Source organism: Lissotriton helveticus, chromosome 1_1 (assembly GCF_964261635.1).
Source record: "Lissotriton helveticus chromosome 1_1, aLisHel1.1, whole genome shotgun sequence".
Classification (NCBI taxonomy): Eukaryota; Metazoa; Chordata; class Amphibia; order Caudata; family Salamandridae; genus Lissotriton; species Lissotriton helveticus.
The window spans coordinates 1,432,714,637-1,432,740,568 of NC_136057.1; the positions used below are offsets into that span (position 1 = coordinate 1,432,714,637).

At 44.4% G+C, this 25,932-nt stretch overlaps 1 protein-coding gene across 2 annotated transcripts in view; it reads left to right on the top strand.

Moving 5' to 3' along the window:
- LOC144826880 (A.superbus venom factor 1-like) overlaps nt 1–25,932 on the top strand; it is a 1,649,148-nt gene that overhangs the window by 768,419 nt on the left and 854,797 nt on the right. For both annotated transcript variants that reach the window (XM_078685340.1, XM_078685347.1), the window contains one exon: nt 6,471–6,680. In XM_078685340.1, the coding sequence (XP_078541466.1) occupies nt 6,471–6,680 (210 nt within the window). The remainder of the gene's footprint in view (nt 1–6,470; nt 6,681–25,932) is intronic.

Sequence of the window (25,932 nt, forward strand, 5' to 3'; positions counted from 1 at the left end):
AAAACAGGAAAATCTATTATTTGTATTAATACTTCTTGCAAGAAGAGAGATATGCCTGAACTGGGTGAAACCTGTACCACCATTACACAGGGACTGGCTAAACTCTATAATAACAACACACAAAATGCATAGGAAAGGAAAGCCCACCAAAAAATCTAATTTCTGGGAAATCTGGGAAAATCACCATGTGCTTAATACGTAGCGCATGAAGGAACCCGACGAAATACAATATGTCCAATGATTAAAGCGGTGACAATAATTCAGACGGGAATCATTCCCGCCGAGTAGCCAGGAAGGCTAGCTCTCCCCCCCAGATGCAATGAATTATTGATTATGGTAAAGGATATAGGAGGACTAAATCTGACAGATCCAACAAAGGGATACTCTCTGCTGCTGGAACAGTAAAGCGGAGAGAGTGAAGGCAAAATAACTGGATGTCACAAGTTCCCGCCATACTCCTTATACATTCATGCGCAAAATGAGGATACATTTTTGTTAAAAAAAAATTTTTAAAAACAGTTGTTCCAAGTCCCATAGGGGGGTGGCCAGAGTACCTTTCATATCACACCCCATACTTTTGCCAGCAACATACCAAATTGCCACTGAATGTTTGGTCGGTCCCGTAAGGTGATATCTCTGGGTCCTGCAGTAGAGAGCTCTGTAATAAGTACCTCCCGGTGGTAGCCATTTGTCCATTCTATATGCAGGGTCATCGCCATGTCTATATATACAGTGGTTTATTGCCCCCAGGTGTGCAGCCCAGTCATATCGTTTTATATCTGGTAGACTGATACCCCCATCATACCAGCCCAGGACCAATTTCTGCAGTGCAAAGCAAGACCGTCAATCCCACAACAGATCTCTCTGCAGGTTCTCTATCTCACCAAAGTATCTTGCTGGGACTAAATTGAGGGAATTTCGCAGAGCGTATAAAAACCACGGTAGTGACATCATTTTGAATATGACCGCCCTTCCTAGTAGTGAGAACGGATGTTTTATTCCAGGTGGCAACATCATGTGTAAGTCTATTGAGGGGGGGAGTTGATTGTGCTCATATCGGAGTCTGGGGTCAGCTGCGATAAAGATACCCAGGTATCGGAAACCCTCCTTTGGTCCAGTCATGAGGCAAGGGGGGATCACTGCTGAGAACATACAGAAGGGACTTACCCCAGTTAATCCTATACCTGGAATATCTTCCAAAGATGGTAAAAATATCTAGCACAACTCATTGGGAAGACTTGAGGGAGGCCAGAAATAGGAGGATATCGTCCGTTTGTAACGAGATGCGGTGCTCCCATCCTGCCATCCACTTGAGTCCTCGGACAGAGGGACTCCAACTGATCCATGCCGTTAGGGGTTCTAGGGATAGGGCAAAAAGGAGAGGTGAAAGGGGACATCCCTGAAGGGTCTCCCGACCCAGGCCAAAGACGTCTTATTTTTTATTGTTGACTACCACCTGTGCCAGGGGCTCAGAGTACAGGAGCTGCACCCAGCTGATGAAACCAGGCCCGAAGTCCAATTACGTCAGGACAGCAAAGAGATAAGACCACTCTATCATGTTGAACGCCATTGAGGCATCCAACGAGACCACTACCACCATTTCTTGAATTGTGTTGAGTCTTCCCAAGACACCATGGAGCTGTCGTAGGTTTAATGCCGTATTACGATGGGGCATAAAACCCGATTGGTCAGGGTGTATCAGCATATAGATCACACGCACAAGGCAGTTTGCCAGCACTTTGGCTAAGATTTTCAGTTTAGTATTTAACAAGAAGATAGGTCTGTAGGAGGAGCATTAATTCCTAGGTTTCCCTTCCTTATGTATCGTTATTAGTGTAGCTATACACTGGTCATATGGTAGGACCCCCTTCTTTCGGTTCTCATTGAACATAGCGCGCAGGTGGGGAGCAATAGCGTCAGGTTTCAGTTTGTAGAGCTCTATTGGCAGTCCATTGGGGCCTGTAGCCTTGACAGGTCGAAGGTCCCAGATCGCTTGTGCCAATTCATCGACAGTGAGAGCACCATTGAGCCTATCTCTTTCCTCGGCAGTGAGAATCGGCATCTCAATGTCCCTAAGGAGCTGTTCAGCATCTGTAACGGAGAGAGTGGGAGTCGAACTGTACACGGAGCTGTAATAGTCTGCAAATGTATGTGAGATTGCTTGCGGGTCAGTCACTGTTTGCTCCCCTCGTCTATCAATTCCAGGACCAGCGAGTAGCCATTTCTTTCTTGTCCAGCCAGGCCAACAGTTTCCTGGCCTTATCCTCAAGATCGTATAGCCTAGCAGCAGCTTTTTCTCTCCCTAGTGTTTTGGCTATGTCTGTAGCAATGCTCCTGTACTCGTCTCATTTGATCTTCAGGGTATGGAGCGTCTCCGGTGTGAATTCTTCTGTCTCAGTTACCTTGAGGCAAAGAATCTTGCTCTCCACCTGCACTAGATCTTTCAGCTTGTCTTTCCGAATCCCAGAAATCGAGGACAGTGCCTGTCCTCTGAGCATTGTCTTAAATGCTTCCCACAGGACCTGTGCAGACTGGACCGTGCCCTCATTATCACGAACGTAGTTAACAATAGCCTGGAGGAGTATTTTCTTAACAGCTGGGCTACGAAGGTACCAGGATTTAATGGGTGCGACCCTTCCAACCTGCCCTCTCCCCAGGACCAGATGAGCCCACAGCGCAGAATGGTCTGATATGCTCCTGGCCATGTGTCTAGCTCCCTGTACCTCTGTGATCTGGGCCACTGGGCCAATAGGTAATTAATACGGGAGAGGCTTCCGTGTGCGCCAGAATAAAAGGTGTGCTGAATGGCATCAGGGTGGAACGCGCACCACAAGTCCACCAAATCCATTGCACCCAGGAAGTCAGGGAGCCACCTCTGTGAAGGTCCAACTTCCCATGGGGGGTAGCGGTCCAGGAGCTCCAAGACCACTGAATTAAAGTCTCCACCGATTACTAAGAGGCCCTCAGGGATTGAGATTAAGAGAACGCCCAGATCTTTAAACATCAGGCTCTGAAGTCCTGGAGGGACATACACGTCACTAGATTAAGGTTTGAGCCCTCCCATTGTCCGGGTATCGCCATATATTGTCCTATGTTATCAACCCAAATGCGCTGTATAGAAAGCGGGAAGGAATTTTTGATCATAATGCCTACTCCTCGAGACCCACTGGTAAACCCAGAGTGCATCACTACTCTATAGCCCAATCTATCTAATGTTTTACAAGAGTTGCCAACAAGATGTGTCTCCTGGAGGAGCACCACCTCCAGGGAGTGCCGTTTAACATGTTGCAGGACTATACTCCATTTAAGTTTGTCCCCCAGACGATTAACGTTCCAAATGAACAGTCTAAAGAGTCCGTCGCAGTGTGTCCCCAGCATAGTAGAAATAGTTTGTACTTTTTTGCGGCAGCTAGAACAATAAATCAGTCGACATGTGTAAACAAGTAACTAGATAAAACAAACTGAAATCCCCAATTCCTACCCAAAATCCCCCCAACCTGCTCCCCTGCACTCTGGGACAAAAACTGCCAATCAAACACTATGGAGAGTGCCTGTCGTCCAAACTGGTAACTAACAGTAGTTTAACTTGGGACGGGAGGCTGTTCCCTTGTGAACCCTCCTCAATGTGCAAAAACATTAAGGCTCCTAATTTCAGGTCTATAGGCAACAGGTCTACAAATTGTCAATACATTTCCACACTTAGTAATGACTGGCCCCCACCTGGGTCTCTACGGGCTCAGAATCCCAGCAGAGGCCCCAACCACCCCTTCATGAGTCTCAATACATGCATCTTACAGTTCAGAGACAGTCAGAGTCCAAGGGCAGCTCACGGGCACTCATCTGTGAGCGTTATGTTCCTCTGCACTTCTCGAGCCCTCAAGCCAGTCTGCTGCGTCTACCGGATGATCAAAGAAGCAGACCCTACCATCCGCCTCCACCCGGAGACTGGCTGGGAAAAACATTGCGTATTTAACCCCTCTTTCACAGAGCTTCTTTTGTACTGCCAAAAATTATTATCTCTGTTTCTGCACAGCGAGGGTAAAATCCGGAAAGAAGGAGACCTCCAAGTTCGCATAGCGGAGAGGCGGGGCATTCCTGGCGGCCTGGAAGATAACGTCTCGATCACAGAAATTTAGTAATCTGGTCTAGATCGGTCGGGGCGGTGCTCCAGGTTTTGGTTTCCCATCAGGGACCCTACGTGCTCTTACGACCACAAGAACTTGGATAGTCCCTTGGGCTGGAGGTAAATAAGGATGAGGTCTTCCACAAAAAGATCCGTTGCCTGCCCTTCCACTTTTTCAGGGACTCCGATGATACACACGTTGTTGCGGCGGGTGAGCCCTTCATAGTTGTCAAGCTTCTCCTCTGCATGATTCCGGAAGGTCTGTTGTTCGTTGACTTCGCGTTGCAGCTGGGACATGTCACCGACCAGACTGGAGGTGGTAAGTTCCAGTTGTTTTACCTTCTCTCTGATTTTCGTGAGGTCTGCCCTGAGGAGAGGTACCTCAATGGCAATAGTGTCCATCCTCTGTTCAAGGGACACCCTTACCCCAGATATGGCATCCAAGACATCCTGGAGCATCAGTTCTGCGGCGGCCCCCTCAGGACCCTTTGATGTGGCAACCAGTTGTTTTGGTTCTGGACGCATCGACTTCGGGAGAGTATACTTGTCGAGTTTATTGGCTTGCACTACTTTCTGGCCTCTGGTCCCTGACATCATCGCAGCAACACACCTGCACCTCAAAACTCCAAAACCGCCATGAGCACCAGTGTTTCCTAGGTGCAGGTACCAAGTAACAACAGGAGTAAGGAAAATGTAGTGGCCACTAGGGAATGAGCTGTCCGGCAGTAGACTAGTTCACGAAGGCCCCACTTTAGATGAAGCCGACAACAGGGCACTGGGGACGACTCAGGTAAATGGCAAGCAGTTCCAGGGTAGTATCAGAATGGGCGTTACGTAAATTGGGTGTTAAGCATGCGGATGCTATGCCCACAGTCTTTGTAGCGCTCCCAGCATATTGTCCAGCAATGCAGTAGATGAGCAGTTGGTGGAATCCTGGCTCGGGTTTCCGCTGTTATATGGGTCCCAAGGAGGCAGGTTTTGCTGGATGTTTGCCCACGTCACCACATGCCAGCCCCATGCAGCCGCATGGGGCAACTCCCGGTCCAGTACAGCCTTTAGTTCCTCGGGCCGGTGCCTGTGGGGCCGCCTCCCCCCTCTGACGAAGGAGATAGACATCAAGGAAGGGTCACTGCAGGCAGTGTCTCTGGAGGTCGGGGGTGGGGGGGAAAGATCAGTGCCCAACTCCAGCCGGGCCACTCACTAGGCCGCTGTCCACAACCATACCAGGCCCAAAGCCTCAGAGCCCCATCAGTAGCACGGTCAGGAGTGCTCACAACCTTCTCCGCGGGTGCATGTAGTGGCGTTCCGATCGCCCCCCGCTGTCCAAACTCCACCGTCGGGGATCTGTAGTGCCTTCCGCAGACCACTGGCTTCACCTCACGCTGGGCCGGTCTCAGGCCGCAACCACATCCTTGTGTAGATGGCGACTCGCTGGTGCACGTCACCATGCCCAGTATTTCACGCCGCAGCCTCTGGATGGGGGAAGCCGAGAAGGCCTCAGTTTTCCGCCGGGTGTAATCCAGCCTGCGCTCAGTCCGAGCCCTCATCGCTAGTCGGGTGGAGGCAGCTAGCGCATACGCAGATGCGAAGGGGAGATCATTCCGATGGGTAGATCAAAACAATGATACACCGGAGCTCCTCTATCTTGCAGCCTTCTCGCTTTGCTGCTAAGCCACGCCCCCTGATATGAAGCGTTTTGGTCTTCTTCCCAGCTACCACACAATGAACTCTGCTACATGACTCTCAACCGGATATCTGCATCTGGCTGATACAGTTCAGTCAGGATGTTCTCTACAGCAGGTGCAGGGCTCAATATTCAGCTTTCACAGATAAACATTCACACATAAACTAAACAAGAGAATACCTTTTAAATAACATTGGATTCTTCAGCTTGGCTCCAAATAAGAAAGAGGAAGAATACACAGAAGACAAGATAGCATTGCAACTAACATGAGTTATTTTAAATTGAGGCCTACATTACCTATGGCCAACCCAAACATGACTATCACAGACTACATAGCTTCATGTGGTGTACATTAATGTAAATGTTTATGCACAGTATTTAATCATGAAAACGGGCCATCACCATGATAAGAAGGACGATTCTCCTACCCACATGCTGCATCATTTCAGGCTTCGGACAAATTCTCCACATATTACCATTGCAACTTATAGCACACTCTCAGACAGTTTTGTGTTGTGTTTAAGAATGAGTTGTTGCATGAAGGGGATTGTGGGCTCGCTACGATCCGGCATGTGTTGGCTTCCCGGAAGTGATTGGTGTGGTTGCGTTGGTGCATGGTCTATTCCATTTTTCAAAGATTCCTTTTCCACGTATCTGTTTCAGGTTCGCGTGGAGCTCTTGCACAATGAAAATTTCTGCAGCGCTTCCACTTCAAAGAAGAGGTTCCGTCAGGAAGTGACGATGACAGGCAAGTCTTCCCGTGCGTTGTCCTTCATCATCGTGCCTCTGGTGGCTAATCCGATTGACATTGAAGTGAAGGCATTATTCTCAAACTCCATTGGTGACGGAGTGAAGAAGAAGCTAAACGTTGTGGTAGGTGTACATAATTTGTAGCCATTTGGCATGACTTACAAATTGCAAAAGTGTTACTCAGCAGTCAATTTCATTCTTCACAATCATATGTCCACTACTTGCACAGCAGTCACCAACTCTTGCAAAATGGAAATATGAAGAACTACTACTCCAGGACCAGGAGCCCACCAGGCATTTGAACTTTTGGAAATGTTTTCACAGAAGTCCCCACTGCTGTATTGGAGTAGGACTGAACAGCAGGTAGAGCGTACAAAAGCCGCTATAAACCTGTCAGGGAATTTAAGAAGGATACGTTTCTAGCGGGACGCTGAGAAGCTCTGTTTGGGGACTCCCAGAGTGCATCACTGTGATGAAGGTGAGGGCGGATAAGGCAGGTCCCTCCCCTGGCTGAACGCTAATAAGCACGAGAGCCATCACCTACTGTGTGGACACTGGGGAGCTCTATTTGGGGACTCTAAGACCCAATGTGGATCACTGTGAGGAAGGAGGGGGCGCAAGAGGTGTGCCCTCGACCTGGCTGAGTGCTACAAAGCGTGAAACCCATCACCTGCTGCGCAAAACATGAGCAGGCTGCAGCTGGGCAAAGCCCAGCCAAGGGCGGACGGTCCCAATCACTCCCTCCAAAGCCCGGAAGTGGCTGGGATGTGTCACCCCTCTTAGCTCATTGACAAGAACTTTAGTTATTGTGGTAACTTTCTAAAAGTAAGGACCATACATTTGCCATGTCGCCTTATAGACTAGCAACAGGAAATCTGTTTGTGGCGCTTCAGGGAAGGGAGCAGTAGGCTGGCACAGGCCTTTGTGAGTGTCTATTCTTTGCAAAATGGATCCCACTAGCTTTGGATAAAGGAGCAGATAAATTAGAATTAGAATTTGGGGTGGGCGTAACTTGCGTAGTTCCATGTAGCATAATCACATAAAAGTATCTAAAAAAATTCTGCAAGATTTTGCAAAATTACACAAGAAGATTCATTTTGCATGTAGCTCTATTTTCCTTAAGCAAAACTTCCCCCTTGCATCGAAAATGGACGAGAGGATGCATTTGACTAAATGCAACTGAACATGAATAGCGAGCCAAGTAGCCGCTCGCACTCGCTAAATGTGCACTTGGAGGATAATTTTCCCCAAACTGTCTCCCAGCTCTTAGTGCTAGATTCATAGCACAAAATGCAACCTTGTGTCCAAAATGGATGTGAGGGTACATTTTGTGCTAATAAAATAGAGCTAAATACAGCAGAACATAAACAGCAGCGCAACTAGCCACTCATGCTTGATAAATGTGCTCATGTGGTAGGGTTCCCTCCAAATCACTCTTAATTAAACAAGCAGGTGTAATCACGTTATTATCAGTAATTCTGCATCAAAGAGTAACGCTCAATTATGGAAATTTCTCTGGAGTAATTGCAGTTCCGCTCAGTCCAAATTAGAACCCAAGCTACGTCACCTTGCAACCAGAAGCATACGTTTTTTTAACGTAACATGTGCATCTAAAGAAAAAGTTACTGGCTATTCACCTAGGAGTACTGCCGTCCTTAGCGGACAAACCACCTTGGAGATACAAAGGACCTAAAACGTGCAGGCTATAGTGGCGCCTTCAAGAAGGATTTTGGGCATTTGTTCTGCATATGTCCCGCATTAAAGAAAGCACGCCTCTCACTGCTAAAACACATCCTCAACGAGAGGGGTATTCTTCCTGCCGAATGGCAATAATGAGGAGCCTTGACCCTACGGACCCTCAGCTAAATTGTAAACTTTTGACATTTTTGCAATCACATGACAAATTACTTAAACGGGGTACCAAGGGCACTGTGCCAGCGTGAGAAAGCGGGTTAGCACCGGACAAACAACCAGATGACTGAGAATAGAAGACAGCTGTAGGATTCTTCTAAAAATCTGGGACTCTGGTACACACAAAATCCAACTTGTCACTTTCACGCATAATGGCAATTTATAATAACTTAGTTGAAAGACAATGACTATTTTATTTGAAGAACAATGAAACAACACCTGAGTTGCTAAATGATTTTTAGTACATTTCACATTGTTTTAATAACAAAGTGAACTTTAAAAAAAAAGACAAACCAGAAAAGGAAGTATGAAGTATTTTATTGAGAATGATTTTATTATATTGTATTATCTGATGATATTATGATGGGTTTTTATTAACTTATAACAATAACATTGAATTTAGTTGAATAGCTCACCCTAACATCTTGTTGTGGGTAAAAGGAAAATAAACCGTATAATCTCAAATAAGGGACCCAAAATTAGTACCCTGGATTCTTTTAAAGAACCAGCAGTAGGAGTGATCACAAAAGCTATTGATATGACTGAGTGATGTCTTTCAATGAGCTTTGAAGGGCACCTAATAATATCAACAGACAGAGGGGGAAGTAACCAGCCTCTGAGAACTGATTTAGGTGGTAGCCTTCAACTCCAGAATGAACGGGCACTTTTATATTGTTGTAATTCGAGTGACACTGGTCTGTCTGTAGAAAGGAAAAGAAAGGCTCAATGACCTGCAAGAAACCCTGAGTGAAAGGGGATTCGCCGTTCATTAGGCTCCATAAGTGTCATGAAGGGGACTCGATTTGGGACATCCTTTTTGATAAACTCAAGGCCGTGATAGAGTCCTCTGTCAACCCTCTGGTACATCCAATATATATGTTGGAAAAAGAAGTTTGGAAACTTACTGCTGCTTATGTGTTGGATAATAGTTGCTCTACAAACAATAATAACTCTCCGACACGTGGGCTCCAGGACCTCAGCAACAATATTCATGCTCTGAATAGGGGCATGAACCCTGCCCCTATTGAGCCTACAGAGGAGAGAGGAAATGGTACACACAAATTAAATGGCCTTGATACGTTGCACAAATATTTCCACAAAAACAAAGCACCACTTGCACCCTTGAACTTGAGTCCTTTCCTACTCGGTTCCCCTTATCTTGTGAGAATGACATAACTTTGAAACCTGACAGTCCTTCCACGGGTATGCCTGCATTCCATTGTGCTGTTCTTAGGGTTTCTTGTCTAACTCCCTGCAATGCTGACTTAAACTGCCTTTTGATCACATATTTTCTGAACACCATGTCTCTGCCAAGGGTGGGAGTGGGGATGCATGTTCCGTGCTGTGGCCTTGGATGGATTCTTTCAGGCTACCTAATTGCTAATTGCATTTTCTTCCTCACTGAACTTGCTGATCTGGTGTTCTGGTGTTCTGAACTCTTCTGAACTCCCATTACTCTGTCCTTGTGAAGCTTAGGCTTGTTGTGCCCTTTGTGGTCTTATCCTGAACTTCGTCCCTCATTGTTGTTGTTGTTTTTCTCTCATCTGACTAGTTTTGCCAGCTCTCCTTCCCTACCCCCATATGTTTTATATATTCTTATCACTGCCACTTCTATTTTGTGTTAATTGCCCATGACCACCTATTAACAACTTTATAGTGATCTTATTGTGACAGTTTTGATTGTTTATGTATTATGTCTGATGTTTTTCACTGCACTATTGTCCGTGGCCTCATATTGCTATCATAACAGCTCTTCACCTATTTACGTATCCCATTTTATCTTTTTTTTCCTTTTTTATCCCCTATGCTAACAATTGGACTGTCTACGGCAGGCCATACAAAAACTGTATGAAGAATTTAACGCACAACTAATCTCATACACATACTACATGTCCTGTTAATTCTTCGATCTGCCCCTCATATGCTTTTTATGTTTTTTTACTTTTGATATTTCGAACTAGCGCCAGTTATTATATGTATATTATGTTTCTTACCCCTATAGTTATATTCCACTGCCAATCGTCCTATGAGCTCCTTTTGTGTATCTGTGCTATGATTGTCTGATTCGCTGGACTGTTTTTACAATGCAAACAACTTGAGAATATGTGCAGCTTGATGACCCAATACTTTTGGTCCTGAACCTAGCGATCCTCACCTTGCGTAGCTTTGCAGGGATTGATTGTTTGCTTTGCTGGGGATATTTCAACAGTGCTTTAATACTGCACCCCCCATATGTAGCGGTGCTGTGGTTTGTTTGTTTCGCTGGACATTAATCTGCTCACTCCCTTCGTACTTTACCTAACTCATATTCTCTTGACTCTGGCCCCTTTCTCTCATATCATCTCACATTCCCTTTCTTTGTTCTTTTCCTCTGCCGAATCCTCCCCTTACCCTTTCCCAACACCGCATCCTTCCTCTCCTCCCTTTCCAAGTCTCTTCCCTCCACAGCCTCTACCCACTGCCCTCCCTTGACTACTTAGATGACTATCTGATTCTCCTCTCCCCTACATTTTCCTTTGCCCAACATGCCTCCTCTCAATATCCCTCCCCCTCCCAGGACCTTTCTCTATCTAAACATGGTCCCAACTCCTGGTTTTTTTTTTTTTTTTATCCTCATTTTGCGAAGCTTATGTGTAAGGAGTTTCGGGAGACCTTTGTATCAACGTTTTGTACCGTTACTGCCCCTTACTCCGTATCTGATCGGGGAGTATCCCTTTTTGAGTCACGTTTCCAAACAGGTTTCTCCTTTTCCTTTGTCATTTCCAATAATTCTGTTTCGGTACTGGGGGAGCTAGCCCCTACGGCTACTCGACGGAAATCATTTCCGCTTGAATTATTGTTATCGCATTAATCATTGGATTTTGGATTTGGAGACCATGCTGAGGATGTTAGTTAGTTATTTGAATATATTGTTCCCATATTACCCAGAATTCTGATTTCTTGCTTGCTTTCCCTTTCCTGTCTAGTTTATTAGTTTTTATAATAGAATTTAGCCAATTTGCGTGCATGGGAGGGATTGGTTTGATCCAATTTAAGCAGAGTTCTCTCCTAGCTAACAATATTAACATGAATAAGAGTTTTTCTTGTTTTTTGAACAGTTTTCTCAGTTCTATATCATTAGTTAGATGAATCCCAAAAATAATTAAGATAGTACTTACTTCAATTTGGGTTCCCAGTACCATGTTAATCGTCTTACCAGCTTCCTGCCAGAAGGAGAAGATTGAAGGACATTTTTGAAACATGCGTATATCATCTGCTTTCTCCATTCCACACTTCGGACATGATTTTGTACTAGCTCCTTTGAACTTTGATAGTTTTTTTGGAGTCCAATATGACCTGTGGACTGTAAACAAGTGATTTCTTTTCAGGTTTGCTGGTTTTATTATAGACCAGCAATTTTCAAAGGATTTCTGCCAAATAAGTTGTAAATCTATTCCCGGCATTTCCTTCTTCCATATTGTTTCAGGGACCGTACACTCTTCTTCGCCAGCCATTATGAAGGCCCAATACCACCTGGATATTTCTTTTTTCATTGGTGTGTTTTTGGTCATTTCCCTTTCTAGATCTTCATTGCCTGTTTTGGTTTCTGTTAGGGATTTGGCCCAGCTGGTCAGTTGATAATATTTAAATTTTGATAAAGAGTAGTTAGTGATTAAGGATATTTGGTCCCATGTAATTATACAATTCTCTACCAGCAATTGTCCCCAGTATTCAATTTTTGCCACTTTTAATGGAGTGGCTAGGGAGTTGTTTAGAGAATCCGGTGTGCCTGGAGAGTTCCGTATTGGGGCCGAGGAGCTATAATATGGTATCTTTACTGTGTTTCTAATTTGGTACCATAATTTTACAGCATTGAGTATAGTCTTTAGTTGTATTTTTTTTTAAATTTACGGTGGCCAAATTTAAACAGGAAGTGATCGGATTTGCATGTCATACTCTGTAGAAAGGTCGGATAGAAAGTGTATTTTCCAAGTAGAGGTCAAATGTTTTTAAATTGAAACGCCCTATAGTATTCGAATAGATCTGGGCTGGCAATACCTCCGTGCTCTTTTTTCCTCCTTAGCTTATTCCCAGAGATTCTTATACTCTTGGATGACCATATAAAACTGGATATTTCCCCTTGGATTTTCTTTAGCTACTTTTTCTTGAATTCTAGCGGGATGGTGTTGAATAGGTATGTACATTTTGGTAAAATGAGCATTTTTATAATGTTGGATTTTCCCAGGAAAGTCAATGGAAGGCCTCTCCATACTTTGAGTAGTCTCCTTGAATCTTTAAGGACTCTGTCCAGATTTATTTGAGGGACTTTCTCCAGTTCTTTGACAAGATTAATCCCCAGGTATTTTATTGTATTCTTGTTATGTGGAGTGATGGGATGTGGGTTCCAACTCATGGCTTCCGTTTTTGTTTGGTTTATTAAATAGTCTGACACTTTACCAAAGTTTAGTATTGTATTTTCTATTGCCTCTTTGGAATTTTCGAGATTATCTGTGAATACCATCAAGTCATCTGCGTATAGTGCGACTTTTTTTCCCAGTTTTGATGTTTAAAAGGCGTTATTTGAGGATGATTTCTCAGCATGCATGCAAGTGGTTCAATATAAAGATTGAAAAGAAGTGGGGACAATGGGCACCCCTGTCTTGTCCCTCTTTGTATCTCAATATTGTTGGTTAGGTTTCCAGTGACTAAAATTTTTGCTTTCGGGCTCTTGTATATTTCCCCTACCATATGACCAAAGTTTTTTCCTAGATTGTATTTGTTTATGACTTGATTTAGAAAGGTCCAATTAACTCTGTCAAACGCTTTAGCTGCGTCAAAGGTGATTATGGTAAGGTTTTTTTTTCCGCTAATGGCAATGTCTGTACACGCAAACAACTCATGTGTAATTTCGTGTATTTGTCTTCCTTTTAAGAAGCCCTTCTGATCATTATTAATCAATTTTGGATGTCAGTAGCTAGCCTCCTTGTTATAACTTGCATGAAGATTTTATAATCGCAGTTAAGCAGTGAAATGGGTCTGTAGGATTCGCAGAGTTTCGGATTTTTACCAGGTTTTAGGATGATACTGATTATCGCCTCATTCCATGAGTCGGGGATTTTTTCTTGTTTAATGTATATTGCGTTCATTAAATCTGTTAAGTGATCCACTACTGATTCTTTTACTGTTTTGTAGAATTCGTTCGGGAGAGCGTCGGGCCAGCAGCTTTGCCTTCTTTCAGATCTTTTATAGGAGCTCTCACTTCTTCCGTACGAATTTCGCTATTTAAGTCATTTTTCTCTTCCTCTGTCAATGTTGGTAGTAGTATGGAGTCTAGATAATAATAGGACTGTTCTTTTGTTGATTTTAAATCTTCTTTATATAAGTGAGAAAAAAAGGTTGTGAATTGTTGTTTTATTGTGAGATCATCAAAGCTTGGTGTGGGTTGATCGGGGTTTTGAATACAGGTTATTTGATTTCTTGTTTGATCTGTTTTGGTTCTCCACGCCAACATTTTCCCACATCCTTCTCCATACTCGTGATTTGATAGTTTGCTGGCTTCCCACTTTTTTCTCACTATATTCCTAAGTAGTCAGACAGATTTTCTTTTAGTAGTTGACTTTTATTTTCTAATGTAGATTTAAGTTCTGGTGTGTTTGCTGACGTTATTTGTTCTTCCACCAGTTTGATATCGCCCTCCATAGTTTTAATCTCCTGCTTTTTAATTTTGGACCTATGAGCCCCCAGGTTTAGTATTTTCCCCCTGATGAATGCTTTGTAGGCGTCCCAAGTTGTTTGTTTTGTCGTGCCTACCATATTGTCCTCGAAAAAGTTTGTGGAGGTAGTTATTAATTCGTCAGTTACTTGCGGATTCGTCAGTAGAGTCCGATCAACTGTCCATCTAGGTAATGATTTCTTGTTTGTCAATAGAAAGGTTAGATGTATTGCAGAGTGGTCAGATAAGTGTGCAGGTAGATGTTCAATCCTTGCAACATTTTCCTGTAAGCTTCTATTTAATAGGATGAAATCTATTCTAGATTTGTGTCCCAATTTTTTATTGTGAAATGTAAATGGGTGTCTGTTGTCTCCTTTTGTTTTCCATATGTCAATCAGGTTTAAATCTTTTTTGTAGTTGCCTAACCATTCCCTCATCTTGGGTAGATTAGCATATTTACTGGGGGGAGATCTATCCGTTTTAGGATCAAGAATAATATTATAATCTCCCCCTAGTATTATTGGGACAGAAATCGATAATAGCTCAGAGTAGAGTGTTTGAAGTGGGGTCGGGTCATCTAAGTTCGGACCGTAGTATCCATCTATAGAAAGTGTATTGTCATTTATTCTCACTTTAGTTACGACCCATCTCCCCTTTTTATCCACTACCTTATATTCAATCTTTGCTTTTAAGGATTTTTTAAAAATAATTGCCACTCCTTTAATGTTGCAGTCCTGGTTAGTACATACACATGCGTCCACCCAATTTAGGTTTCTGAGTATTTTATCCCATTCCGAGCTTAGAAGATGTGTCTCTTGTAATATTATTATTTCGCTCTCAATTTCTTTCAAGTATTCAAGGATTCTTCTCCTACTGTTAATTGTTCTGAGACCATTGACGTTCCATGAGAGGATCTTGATTTTTTCTGGTTTATCTCCATTTATTCATTTGTTATCTTTGTAATTACTTGTACATTTGAGCAATTGGGTATTGTTTTAAGTTGGTGTGAATATTGTTGCACCCGAGAAACTCCTTTTGGTTCAAATTCAGAGGACATTTTTTTTCCCCCCTAATTTGCTCCCCACCCGTGTTCTGGTTTTACTTTTGTGAATTATAGTTTATGTTTGTGAGGTTTGGTTTTTCCCACCCTGATGAAGCCTCCCTTATTTTTTTGGGCGATGTATTCGCCCGTTTTGAGCTCCATTTTCACCAGGCATGATTAGTTACTTTACCCGCTTTCTGTTTTACCAATTTTTCATATTTTCATATTCTCTCCATTCGAAGTTGATCTTTAATCTGCTCTATGAAATTTTCTACTTCCTTAGGATCCCTTATATTATGCATTTTATTTCGTCACATTATCCGGAGAGCTGCGGGAAACTTCATTTGAACAGTCGCTCCTAGGGATTTCAATTCTTCCATAAATTGACCCAGTTCCCATTGTCTGTCCTGGGTGGCTTTGGACATATCGGAACGAATTTTGAAGGACCAATTGTCTTTTTTTAGTGTGCCACTTTTTAAGCCTTCACTTAAGATTTTCTCTTTCAAGGTGTAAGTTTTAAAGTTTATTAGAATTTTTCTTGGTGTTCTTCTTTCTTTGCTTTTTCCAAAGGGGTCTATGTGGACCCTTTGTATATCCTCTAGCAAATTACTCTCTTTAGTCCAGGGGAAGAACTCTTCTAAAAGAGAGTCAGTGAAATTCTTTATGTCCGTACCTTCCAAATTTTCTGGGACATTTAGGACCCTCAGATTGTTTTTCCTTGCTTGGTTCTCTAATGATTCTAATTTATCTTTCATGCACTTGTCACTTTCTTTTAGCAGTCTTATATCTTTTTGATTTGTTGCAACTTTTTTGTTTAATGTTTCCACAGTAGCTTCAACTGCAGTGACCCTCTCCCCCAATTAATTTAATTTTTGATCTAGGTTTTCGCACACTTCGTGTATTTTGCTCTGGTTTTCTTCTGAGATTGTAAACCTCTCTCTCATTTCTCCCATCATTTTATCCACGAGTGCTTCCATATACTTCTCGATTTGACTGGTTTGGGGAGAGTTGTTTCTAGTCTCGATAGAGACCAGGTTGGAGGGTCCTGACGTGGAAGCATCAAGAGGTCCCGTAATCAATTTAGGGTTTACAGTTTCTTGTGGGGGCGCTTCCTTGCTTGCGGCCAGGACACTATCTCCTGTCTTTACTGGCATTATTGTCTCTTCCATTTGAAAGTTTGAAAGAGTAACTTTTGTTAGAGACGAAGAGTGGCCAACTTTGTCTCTTTGGGCCAGGGTACCACCTCTTACTTGCACCAGTTGCTGTACCTTGAAGAATGATCTCAGAGAGGGAGTTATTTTTATTTTCTGTTCCGGAGGGATCTTCCCCTGTTCTTTTGCTATTGCTGCTCTGGTTTTTATACCTTGAGATAAGCTTTCAAAGTTAGAAATACCTTTTTGCTTCCTTTTTTTAGTACTCCTGGGAGCTACGGCTTGTTTTGTGGGTGGAGGAAAACCTTGTTTGGAGAATTTTTTGTTCCTAAGACAATAGGAGGATCTCACACTATTCCCTGGTCCTGGTCCTGGTACCAACTCACTGTCGCAACTTAAAGTCCCGGGTGGTGTTAAGAGCTGTGGGGGATTACTTTCCTCGCACATTTTCTTTACTGGTATAGTCTCTATATTTACAGTAATGTTCCTATCCCTTACTACTTGATCAACTTGATCCTCATTAACCAGGTTGCATCCCACAATTAAATCTGGTGTTGTTTCACTCCCCACTATTTTTTTCTCCACCTGTACCTTATTCATGGAGTTGTTGTCGGCTCTCTCGTAGTGGGGGTTTTCTTTTAATTGAGACGGTACATCATAGAATACCGGTTTACTTGGCTCTCTGCGTCCTCCGATCTCAGCACTCGGGTCGGGGTCAGGGTATCGGGTCTCAGGGCTGCTTCCACTGCCTTCGCCAGAAATGATAGACCTGCGCTGCCGTGCTGTCTCTCCCTGTATTGTACGAGGGAACCATGGGCGTGTTAGAGTGAAAGTCGCTTTCTGCCTGACCTCCACGACCTCCGCAACAAGCTTGCCATCTCTGCTGACTCTGCCGTGCTTCCCCCGGAAGAGGAAAGGAACTCTACCCAGAGCGACCCTGCAGCTCTTCGATGCTCTGACTGCCGCAGCCCAGGTTCCCGTGCACAGCGTCCCGTCCGTTCTAACACCACTCGAGCGGAATGGTACTTGCATCACGCTTTCTTCGGATCCTAAGGTGCAAAGTTAAGTTATTGTTTCATGTTTTTGCAGGTCAATGGAGAATGGTGGTCGGGGAAAGTGGTTTCTTGATGTTTCCCGACATTAGCGAGCCTGGAGCTCCCGACCGGGCGTCTCAGCCGGCCACCATCTTCCACCCCCCCAACTCCTGGTGCATTCCGTACCCCCCCAATCTTTCTAAACACGCTAGACAAAAACTCAAACACAACTTCCTCACTCGAAATCCTGAAACACTTATTGTTGACAACTACTACAGCCCTACCGCCCCCATTAAAACGAATTACATCTTCTACTCCAAATGCCCCTCTAAATGGAAAAGCATTTTCACACAACATCTCCCAGTCACTAAAACCTCCAAAATACCTCATGGCGACAAACTTTCCACCACCCCCTCTTCAAACTTTTGAGGGGAAATCGACATCTCCATTTTTAAAACTGGTAACATCCTCATCCAAGCGGCCGTACCCCATCTTAACACCTTCGAACTCCATTTCAGATCCTTGGCCATCCAACTTTCCAATTCCACCAACAGCCTCCCATACTCTCCACCTTCTCTCTCCCCACGACCCCGCCCCACCAGCCCACCTCTCCCGCCCCTGACCTTTCAACATCCAATGGCACTATGCAAACGTTGTCACCCATCCCCTCTTTCCACACTATGACCCCCCCTCTCCCCTTGATCCTTTCCTCACCCCCTCACTCCCAATCCCCCTTGCACCCAATCAGCCCACCCATTCCACTCCCTATTACTCCACCCTCCTGGCCCTCTCTCACAATCTCCCCTTCCATTCCTCCTCTAACCCCCCTCACTCCTCCTCTCCCAACTCATCCACACTTACGCTGAATCACAATACTCCTCACCCTGATTCCCCTTCCTTTCCTCCTCCACCCCCTCATTCCTCCCCTCCCAATTCAGCCTCACACCCTCTGAATCACACTTCCCCACACCCTTCTTCTCCCAACTCATCCTCTCCCTTCCTGAACGACACTCTTCCCATTATCCCCCCTCACTCCTACACCAATCTGCAACTGTACCTCCTTGCTATCTCCTAACTTCTCATCCACAGAGGTCTCATCTCCCGCCTACCCTGACATGCCACTCCTTCTCCCCTTCAACTACAGCCCTCCCTGCTCTCCTGCCTGCATCGGCCCATCTCCTCTTCAGAACAGGCCTCCTGCCTGCATCTGCTCACTGCCTCCTCAGAGCAGACCCCCCTCTGCAGCTAACTCCGATCCCCTTTTGTCCTCCTCCCCCCCACACCCTATTTACCCCCTCACTCTCATCTCAAACTCCCTTCGCAACATTGAACTTAACCTCTCCACTCTTACCAGAGATCTCTCTCGTCTTAGGAACGATTTCCTCAACCTCAAATCCAGCGACCTCCCTCCCCGAAGAAACACCGCTAGCCCTGGTCTAATAAACCCCACCACCCCCAAACCGTGGAAAACAACTCCCTTGCTTTGCCGGGCTCAAAGACCACTCCGCACCACTTGCACCCTCTCTCACCGGGAGATTTCCGACCTTCAAAATTCCTACCCTCCATACTCCTCAACCATGAACACCCCTCCCCCCTTCTCTAGCATCCCCGTCATATTGGGGACTAGTCGTATTCCCCTTTCACCTGTCTCACCTAGACCCCCTCCTCATCTCACCTCTATCCATGCCCTCCCATCTCCTAAACCCACTCCCAAACCCCTCACCTGCATGCTTGTTAACTGCCGCTCCGCTGCCCGACATGCCATAGAAATCTCTGAAACCATCCTTAGCGAATCCATCGACATTGCGTTCCTTACAGAATCCTTGCTTAATGACCACTCTACAAGCATTCTTGACCTACTCTCACCCCCGGGCTACTCCATCATTAGGAAAGATAGACCCATCCGAAAAGGCGGTGGTGTAGCTATCATCTTCAAAGACGAACTACAGCTCTCCCTTATCAATAACACAGAATATGCCTCCTTTGAATACCTTATAGCCGAACTCAAAATACAGGGTTCCTCCACCATCCGCCTTCACAATATATATAATCCGCCTGGAAATCACTACCCATACATTGACGAGCTATCTAACCTTCTTACCCAATCCACAATTTCCAAATCTAAAAACATCTTCCTGGGAGACTTTAACCTCCATTGGAATGATACTAAAGATCCCTCAATCTAATCCTCTCTGACCTTCTCGAAATTAATGACCTCAAACAAATCTGTCAATCACCAACCCATTCCAAAGGAGCCACCCTTGACGCTATCATTACCAGCAAAGATCTAGCCCTCCTATCTAACATCATTCCCATTGACTGGTCAGACCATCACCTTATCCTGTTCTCCATAACCACCTCTGCCTCCCCCCTCCTTCCAAAACTATTAAACCCATGAAACTGATCAGAAATCTCAGTTATATCTCTCCCGACTTACTTGAATCCAAACTTCATGCCCAGCTTCTTGCTATCCCTCCCTCCCTTGACACGAATGAACTAACCGAACAATATAACAAAGCTGTTACTGCTACCCTTGACCTTCTAGCCCCTCTCAAACTCAAAAAACAAAGAAACATCCCCTCCAAATCATGGTTTAACACAGACCTAAATAATGAAAGACGTAAACTCAGATTGACTGAAAGATTATGGAGACAGCACACCTCTCCCTCTAACCTGGCCCGCCTCAGACTTGCTAGATCGTCCTATAAAAAACACATCTTTAGACAAAAAACTTCCTTCTTCAGGTCACAACTAGATCGAGCTCAAAATAGGCCAAGAAAACTATTCAACATTGTGCGCAATCAAACTGCTTCCGCTCCCCCTGTCACACTGGCCTCGACGACTAGATGTGAAGAAATAGCTCTCTTTTTTTCAGACAAAATTAAACTAATTGAGCAATCCTTCCACTACTGCGATCCCTACCACTAACCCGAACATCTCTCTTAATATCCCACCCTCCATCATAACTCCCCCTACACCTACTACTGCCCATCATAACTCTGATCTCCCTCACCCCCATTGCCCTCCATTTTCCTGGACTCCAATCATCCTAACTCTCTTACTAAAAATAATGCCACTTGGCTTAACTTCCAGCCAGTCACTGAAAGAGACGTCTTTAACATCATTTCCAAACTCAAGCCTTCCTCCCACACCAAAGACCCTCTCCCCTTCAAACTTGTCCAAAACATAAAACACATCATCACCCCTTCCTGGACCTCTATTATCAACAGCTCCCTTACCACAGGCTGTGTCCCCACTTCATTGCAACTAGGCCAAATCACCCCATTATCAAAAATCCTTTGGCAGACCCAAACGACCTCTATAACCTTCGTCCCATCTCCAACCTTCCCCTTCTTTCTAAAGCCCTGGAAAAATGTGTCCTTCTCCAACTAGATAGACACATTGAACACTTTAACTTACTAGACCCCTTCCAATCTGGCTTTAGGAAAGGATGCAGCACTGAAACCGCCATGCTAAACATTGTTGACGACATCCACCACTCACTTGACAATGGTGAATCTAGCCTTCTGATCCTCCTTGATCTCTCTGCAGGGTTTGATACTTTTAACCACTCTGCTCTTCTCAATGTTCTTAGAGATCGTTTCGGCCTGAATGGTACGACACACAAATGGTTCGTCTCATACCTACAACACCGTTCTCAACAAATCAAAATCCAAAATTGCCTATCTAACCCTACCTCCATCTCCTTAGGAGTTCCGCAAGGATCCATCCTCTCTCCCACACTCTTTAACCTTTTCATGGGACCCCTCACACTCATTCTTAAACAAGCCGGGATCAACTACCATCTCTATGCCGACGACACCCAACTCTATTATAAGATTAAAACTCATGCTGACATCCTTCACCTCAACAACACTCTCATCAAGATTCAAGCCTGGTTCCACATTAACCACCTCAAACTCAACCCTAAAAAAAATGAAATTATTCATTTTTCCCCTAAAAACAACCAGCTCCCCATTCAGAATTGGATCTCTGACCTTAATGCCCTCAACTGCTCCTTATCTTTGTCCTCCTCAGTCAAATCATTAGGGATCTCCCTTGACAACCTCCTAACCCTCAAGGTACACATCAATAATTCTGCCAAAGGAGCCCTCTTCACTCTCCGCCACCTTAAGAAAATCAAGCCCTTCATCCCTATCGATGATTTCAAACTAGCAGTCCAATCTCTTGTTCTTTCTCGCATCGACTATGGCAATGCCATTCTCACGGGAATTCCTAAGATCCACCTAGCACCTCTTTCATCTGTGCTTTACCTTGCAGCTAGGCTTACCTCAGACTGCAAGCGATTCGACCACATCTCCCCTGCCCTTAAAACCCTTAAATGGCTCCCCATTGAAAGTAGACCCTCTACAAAACAGCCTGCATTACACACAAAATTCTCCATCAGAATACACCGACCTGCCTCGCTGACAAACTCACTAAAGCCGGTTGCTCACGTTCCTTGAGAAGTACTAACACCCTAATTCTTATCCCCCTCCTTCTAAAAAAGAAAACCACCCAGTCTCGATCCTTTTCCGGCAACGCTCCTTGCATTTGGAATGCCCTTCCAACTGACCTTTGCTGCAACCCTTCCTACTCTAGCTTCAAAAAAGAACTCAAACTACATCTCCTCAATAAATACTGGAGACCCTAATCCATATCTGTTCTCTTCCACTGGCCACATCTGTCCGACCCTAGATGCATCCGCCCTCCCTTTTTTCAGCCTTACTCGCCCTTCCTCCTCGTCACTTCCCCCTCCCTGTTTACCACCTTCACTCCTCCTTGCACCCCCCCTTCCCTTGTCCACCTTCAGCCCTCATCCCCTCCAACCCCCCCTCACCTCTGCCCCTCCCGCTTTTTTCAATTTGAGCCTTTTGATATTTTTGATTATTCACATCTTCCATATTTTGATGTGCTTATTTCCCATATGTATCATTTTGAAATCTATCAGGCGGAGACTTATATGTTGTTTATATACATTGATGCTATGTATGTCCCCTGTCTTATTGACCTTCTTGTCTCTAAAATGTAAAGCGCTCTGATACCCCTGGGTCCAGCTAGCGCTATCTAAAACCTCTAAAATAAATAAATAAATAAAATAAATTATGTACAGTTCTTCAACGCTCTCTGCTGATGTCTGTGGTGGTGAGCCTTCTTGCCTGTCTGAGATTTCTTCACATTTTATATCTTCCTTGACATTTCCACCTCTAGTTGATATTTCAATTGCTTCCTGTGACCCTAGATCTGCGCTCTGTAGCAGCTGCTATACATTGCCTTGCACATTCACTACTTGTGTAAGGGCCAGATGTAGGTAATTCATATTTACCGACTCTTAAATACCGAATTTTACCGATTCGGTATTTAAGAGTCGGTTAATATGAAGGGGGGAGATGTAGGTATTACAGAATCTGTAAATACCGAATCGTTAAGATTCGGTATTTACCGATTCTGTAAATACCGAATCGGTATTGCCCATTGATTCCTATGGGCCTTGAAGCCCATAGGAATCAATGGGCAATACCGATTCTGTAATTACAGAATCGGTAAATACCGATTTTAGCAAGGGTGCAGGGGGTGTCACTTTGACACTCTCTAGCACCCCAAAGACGAGCATGTTGGCCATATGGCACACAGACATGCCCTTAGGGCATGTCTGTCTGTCACATGGCTAGGTGTGCATGCACACATGTGCATGCACACCTGGAATCGGTATTTTACCACCCAATTGGATTGGGTGGTAAAATACCGATTCTTAAAGCCCTGTGGCACTCTGACATGTGCCAGCTACATCTGCATTTACAGAATCGGTATTTTACCGAGTCTGTATTCACTGAATCGGTAATTTTACCGAATCGGTAAATACAGAATCGGTAAAATACCGATTTTGTAAATGCATGCCCTACATCTGAAAACCCTAATACCGGTCGGAAACGGCCAAAATCGGCCGTTACCGACCGGTATTTAAGCTCCTACATCTGGCCCTAGGGACCAGATGTAGGTATTTCATATTTACCGACTCTTAAATACCGAATTTTACCGATTCGGTATTTAAGAGTCGGTAAATATGAAGGGGGGAGATGTAGGTATTACAGAATCTGTAAATACCGAATCGTTAAGATTCGGTATTTACCGATTCTGTAAATACCGAATCGGTATTGTCCATTGATTCCTATGGGCCTTGAAGCCCATAGGAATCAATGGGCAATACCGATTCTGTAATTACAGAATCGGTAAATACCGATTTTAGCAAGGGTGCAAGGGGTGTCACTTTGACACCCTCTAGCACCCCAAAGACGGGCATGTTTGCCATAGGGCACACAGACATGCCCTAAGGGCATGTCTGTCTGTCACATGGCTAGGTGTGCATGCACACATGTGCATGCACACCTGGAATCGGTATTTTACCACCCAATTGGATTGGGTGGTAAAATACCGATTCTTAAAGCCCTGTGGCACTCTGACATGTGCCAGCTACATCTGCATTTACAGAATCGGTATTTTACCGAGTCTGTATTTACCGATTCGGTAATTTTACCGAATTGGTAAATACAGAATCGGTAAAATACCGATTCTGTAAATGCATGCCCTACATCTGAAAACCCTAATACCGGTCGGAAACGGCCAAAATCGGCCGTTACCGACCGGTAATTAAGCTCCTACATCTGGCCCTAGGTGTCTTAACTGTGAACATCCCTCCCACCTTTGTAGTCGTCCTCTTGCAGCAGCCTATAGCTAATTGAAAGACACAACACATCAAAAGCAAAAGCACAGCAATAGGCAACAAGGCCATAAACAGTCCTGGCATCCAGGATGATAGTCAATTGAGTCAACCCTTCAGCCATTTGTCTGGGGCACCTTCATCACTGACCATTGTCTTTTGCAACGTCTGTATGAACTATGTCAATGTCCCATTGTCTGAATCATTCACAGGGACGTATGTGTCCCATTGTCTGAATCATTCACAGGGACGTATGTACAGCAAGCAGTCCCAATGGCGCACCCCCCCATCCATTGCCGTCATTAAGTCCTGCACATACCTGTGCTGCATTAGCATCCCTCCCATTGCTCACAATTCCTCTTTGATGCATAGAAACCCTCCTCAGTGGCATTTGTTCTGGAAGGCTGGGAACCAGCTGACACAGAATACTTGTGCTTCACTGCATAGGCGATGTTCCTGGGGTATTTTACCATATTTGTCAGAACCAAAGTACTGCGCTGCTCTCCAGCTACAGTGATGTTGGTAGCAAGGTTGTTGTCTGGCTCATGGGATGGTCATGCAATTCTGAAATGTCCACTTTTGGTATTACTGGGGAGGAAATGTGCATAGTCAGCAGAGAACAGAGTCCTTTCCAATCAGGTGGCAGGCAGGCATAGACTGATTCTCTTACAACCAGTAATTCTGCATATGAACATTATCTATTGTTGTATTGCAGTTGATGTTTATCCCTAAATTGATGGTGCCACTCTCAGAAACACAAAGAAGCAGATGTTAATCTCATGACTGACCAGGGGCTTACTGCACCATCTACCTAAGTACATTGTACAATGCTGTTTAGCCATGTATGCTCACACTTTCCTGTTTTGTTCTGACTAGGATCAGTGCCATTCCATAGGGATATGGCCGTACAGGTAAACTGAATATCGGAAAGCCACTGATCATGGGTATAGTGTTCCAATTATTTTGAGTCCTGGCCTACGTGCACAGTCTGGGTGCAAGGGGTTTCCTGAGTAATTGCTGCAACCGGTGGGGGCATGCCAACCCAAAATAAGCCTAATTCTAGAACTGCTGCAGTTCATTCTTTGGCCTTGTGATGACCTATTTATTTGTCTTTGCCCTATTTCATCCTCATTTCTCTGCTTATCTGTGAGGATATGTAATGTTTCTACCAGTGAGCCATACTTTGTGGCATTAATCCTAAAATATGCAACCCCGACATGTGTCTGCATTCAGGCCTTCATCCTGCAGAGGTAGAAGTGTAAGAGGCATAAGACTGTTCCCCAGAGTACTTCTGTAGATGACTGTAATATATCTGACCCTGTGGCTTGGGGTATTGTCGTGTAGTTCCTATACAACCTATACAGGATCTGCACGTTCGGACCGGATACACTGTAGGATTGGGGTCAGACTGATTCTGAACACCCCATGGGGTACGTTGGCCTATTGAACCAGCTAGCTCACAGCACCATTAGAATCTCCTCTTACTAAGGAGAGAATAGTTCTTGACAAACATCGAACATGACAACCCTGATCCCTCAGGACCGTGGAAACAATATACTACTTTTTGCACAGTCACTCTGGCTTACTTAATTGCAAAAATCAAAAAATGGGTCGGGAGGGATAGATCTTCCAATATTTAAACGATAAGGGACTCTAAATTCCCTTACACTAGGAACAAAATTCTCGACATTAATTTTACTCTACAAAAATGACTGCATATCTACTCATAAACATGATTACCAATTTTATTTATAGTAATCCTTCATGCAAATAAATGCTTTTGCATAATCCTATCAATAACATACAAAGTACACATATATATTCACA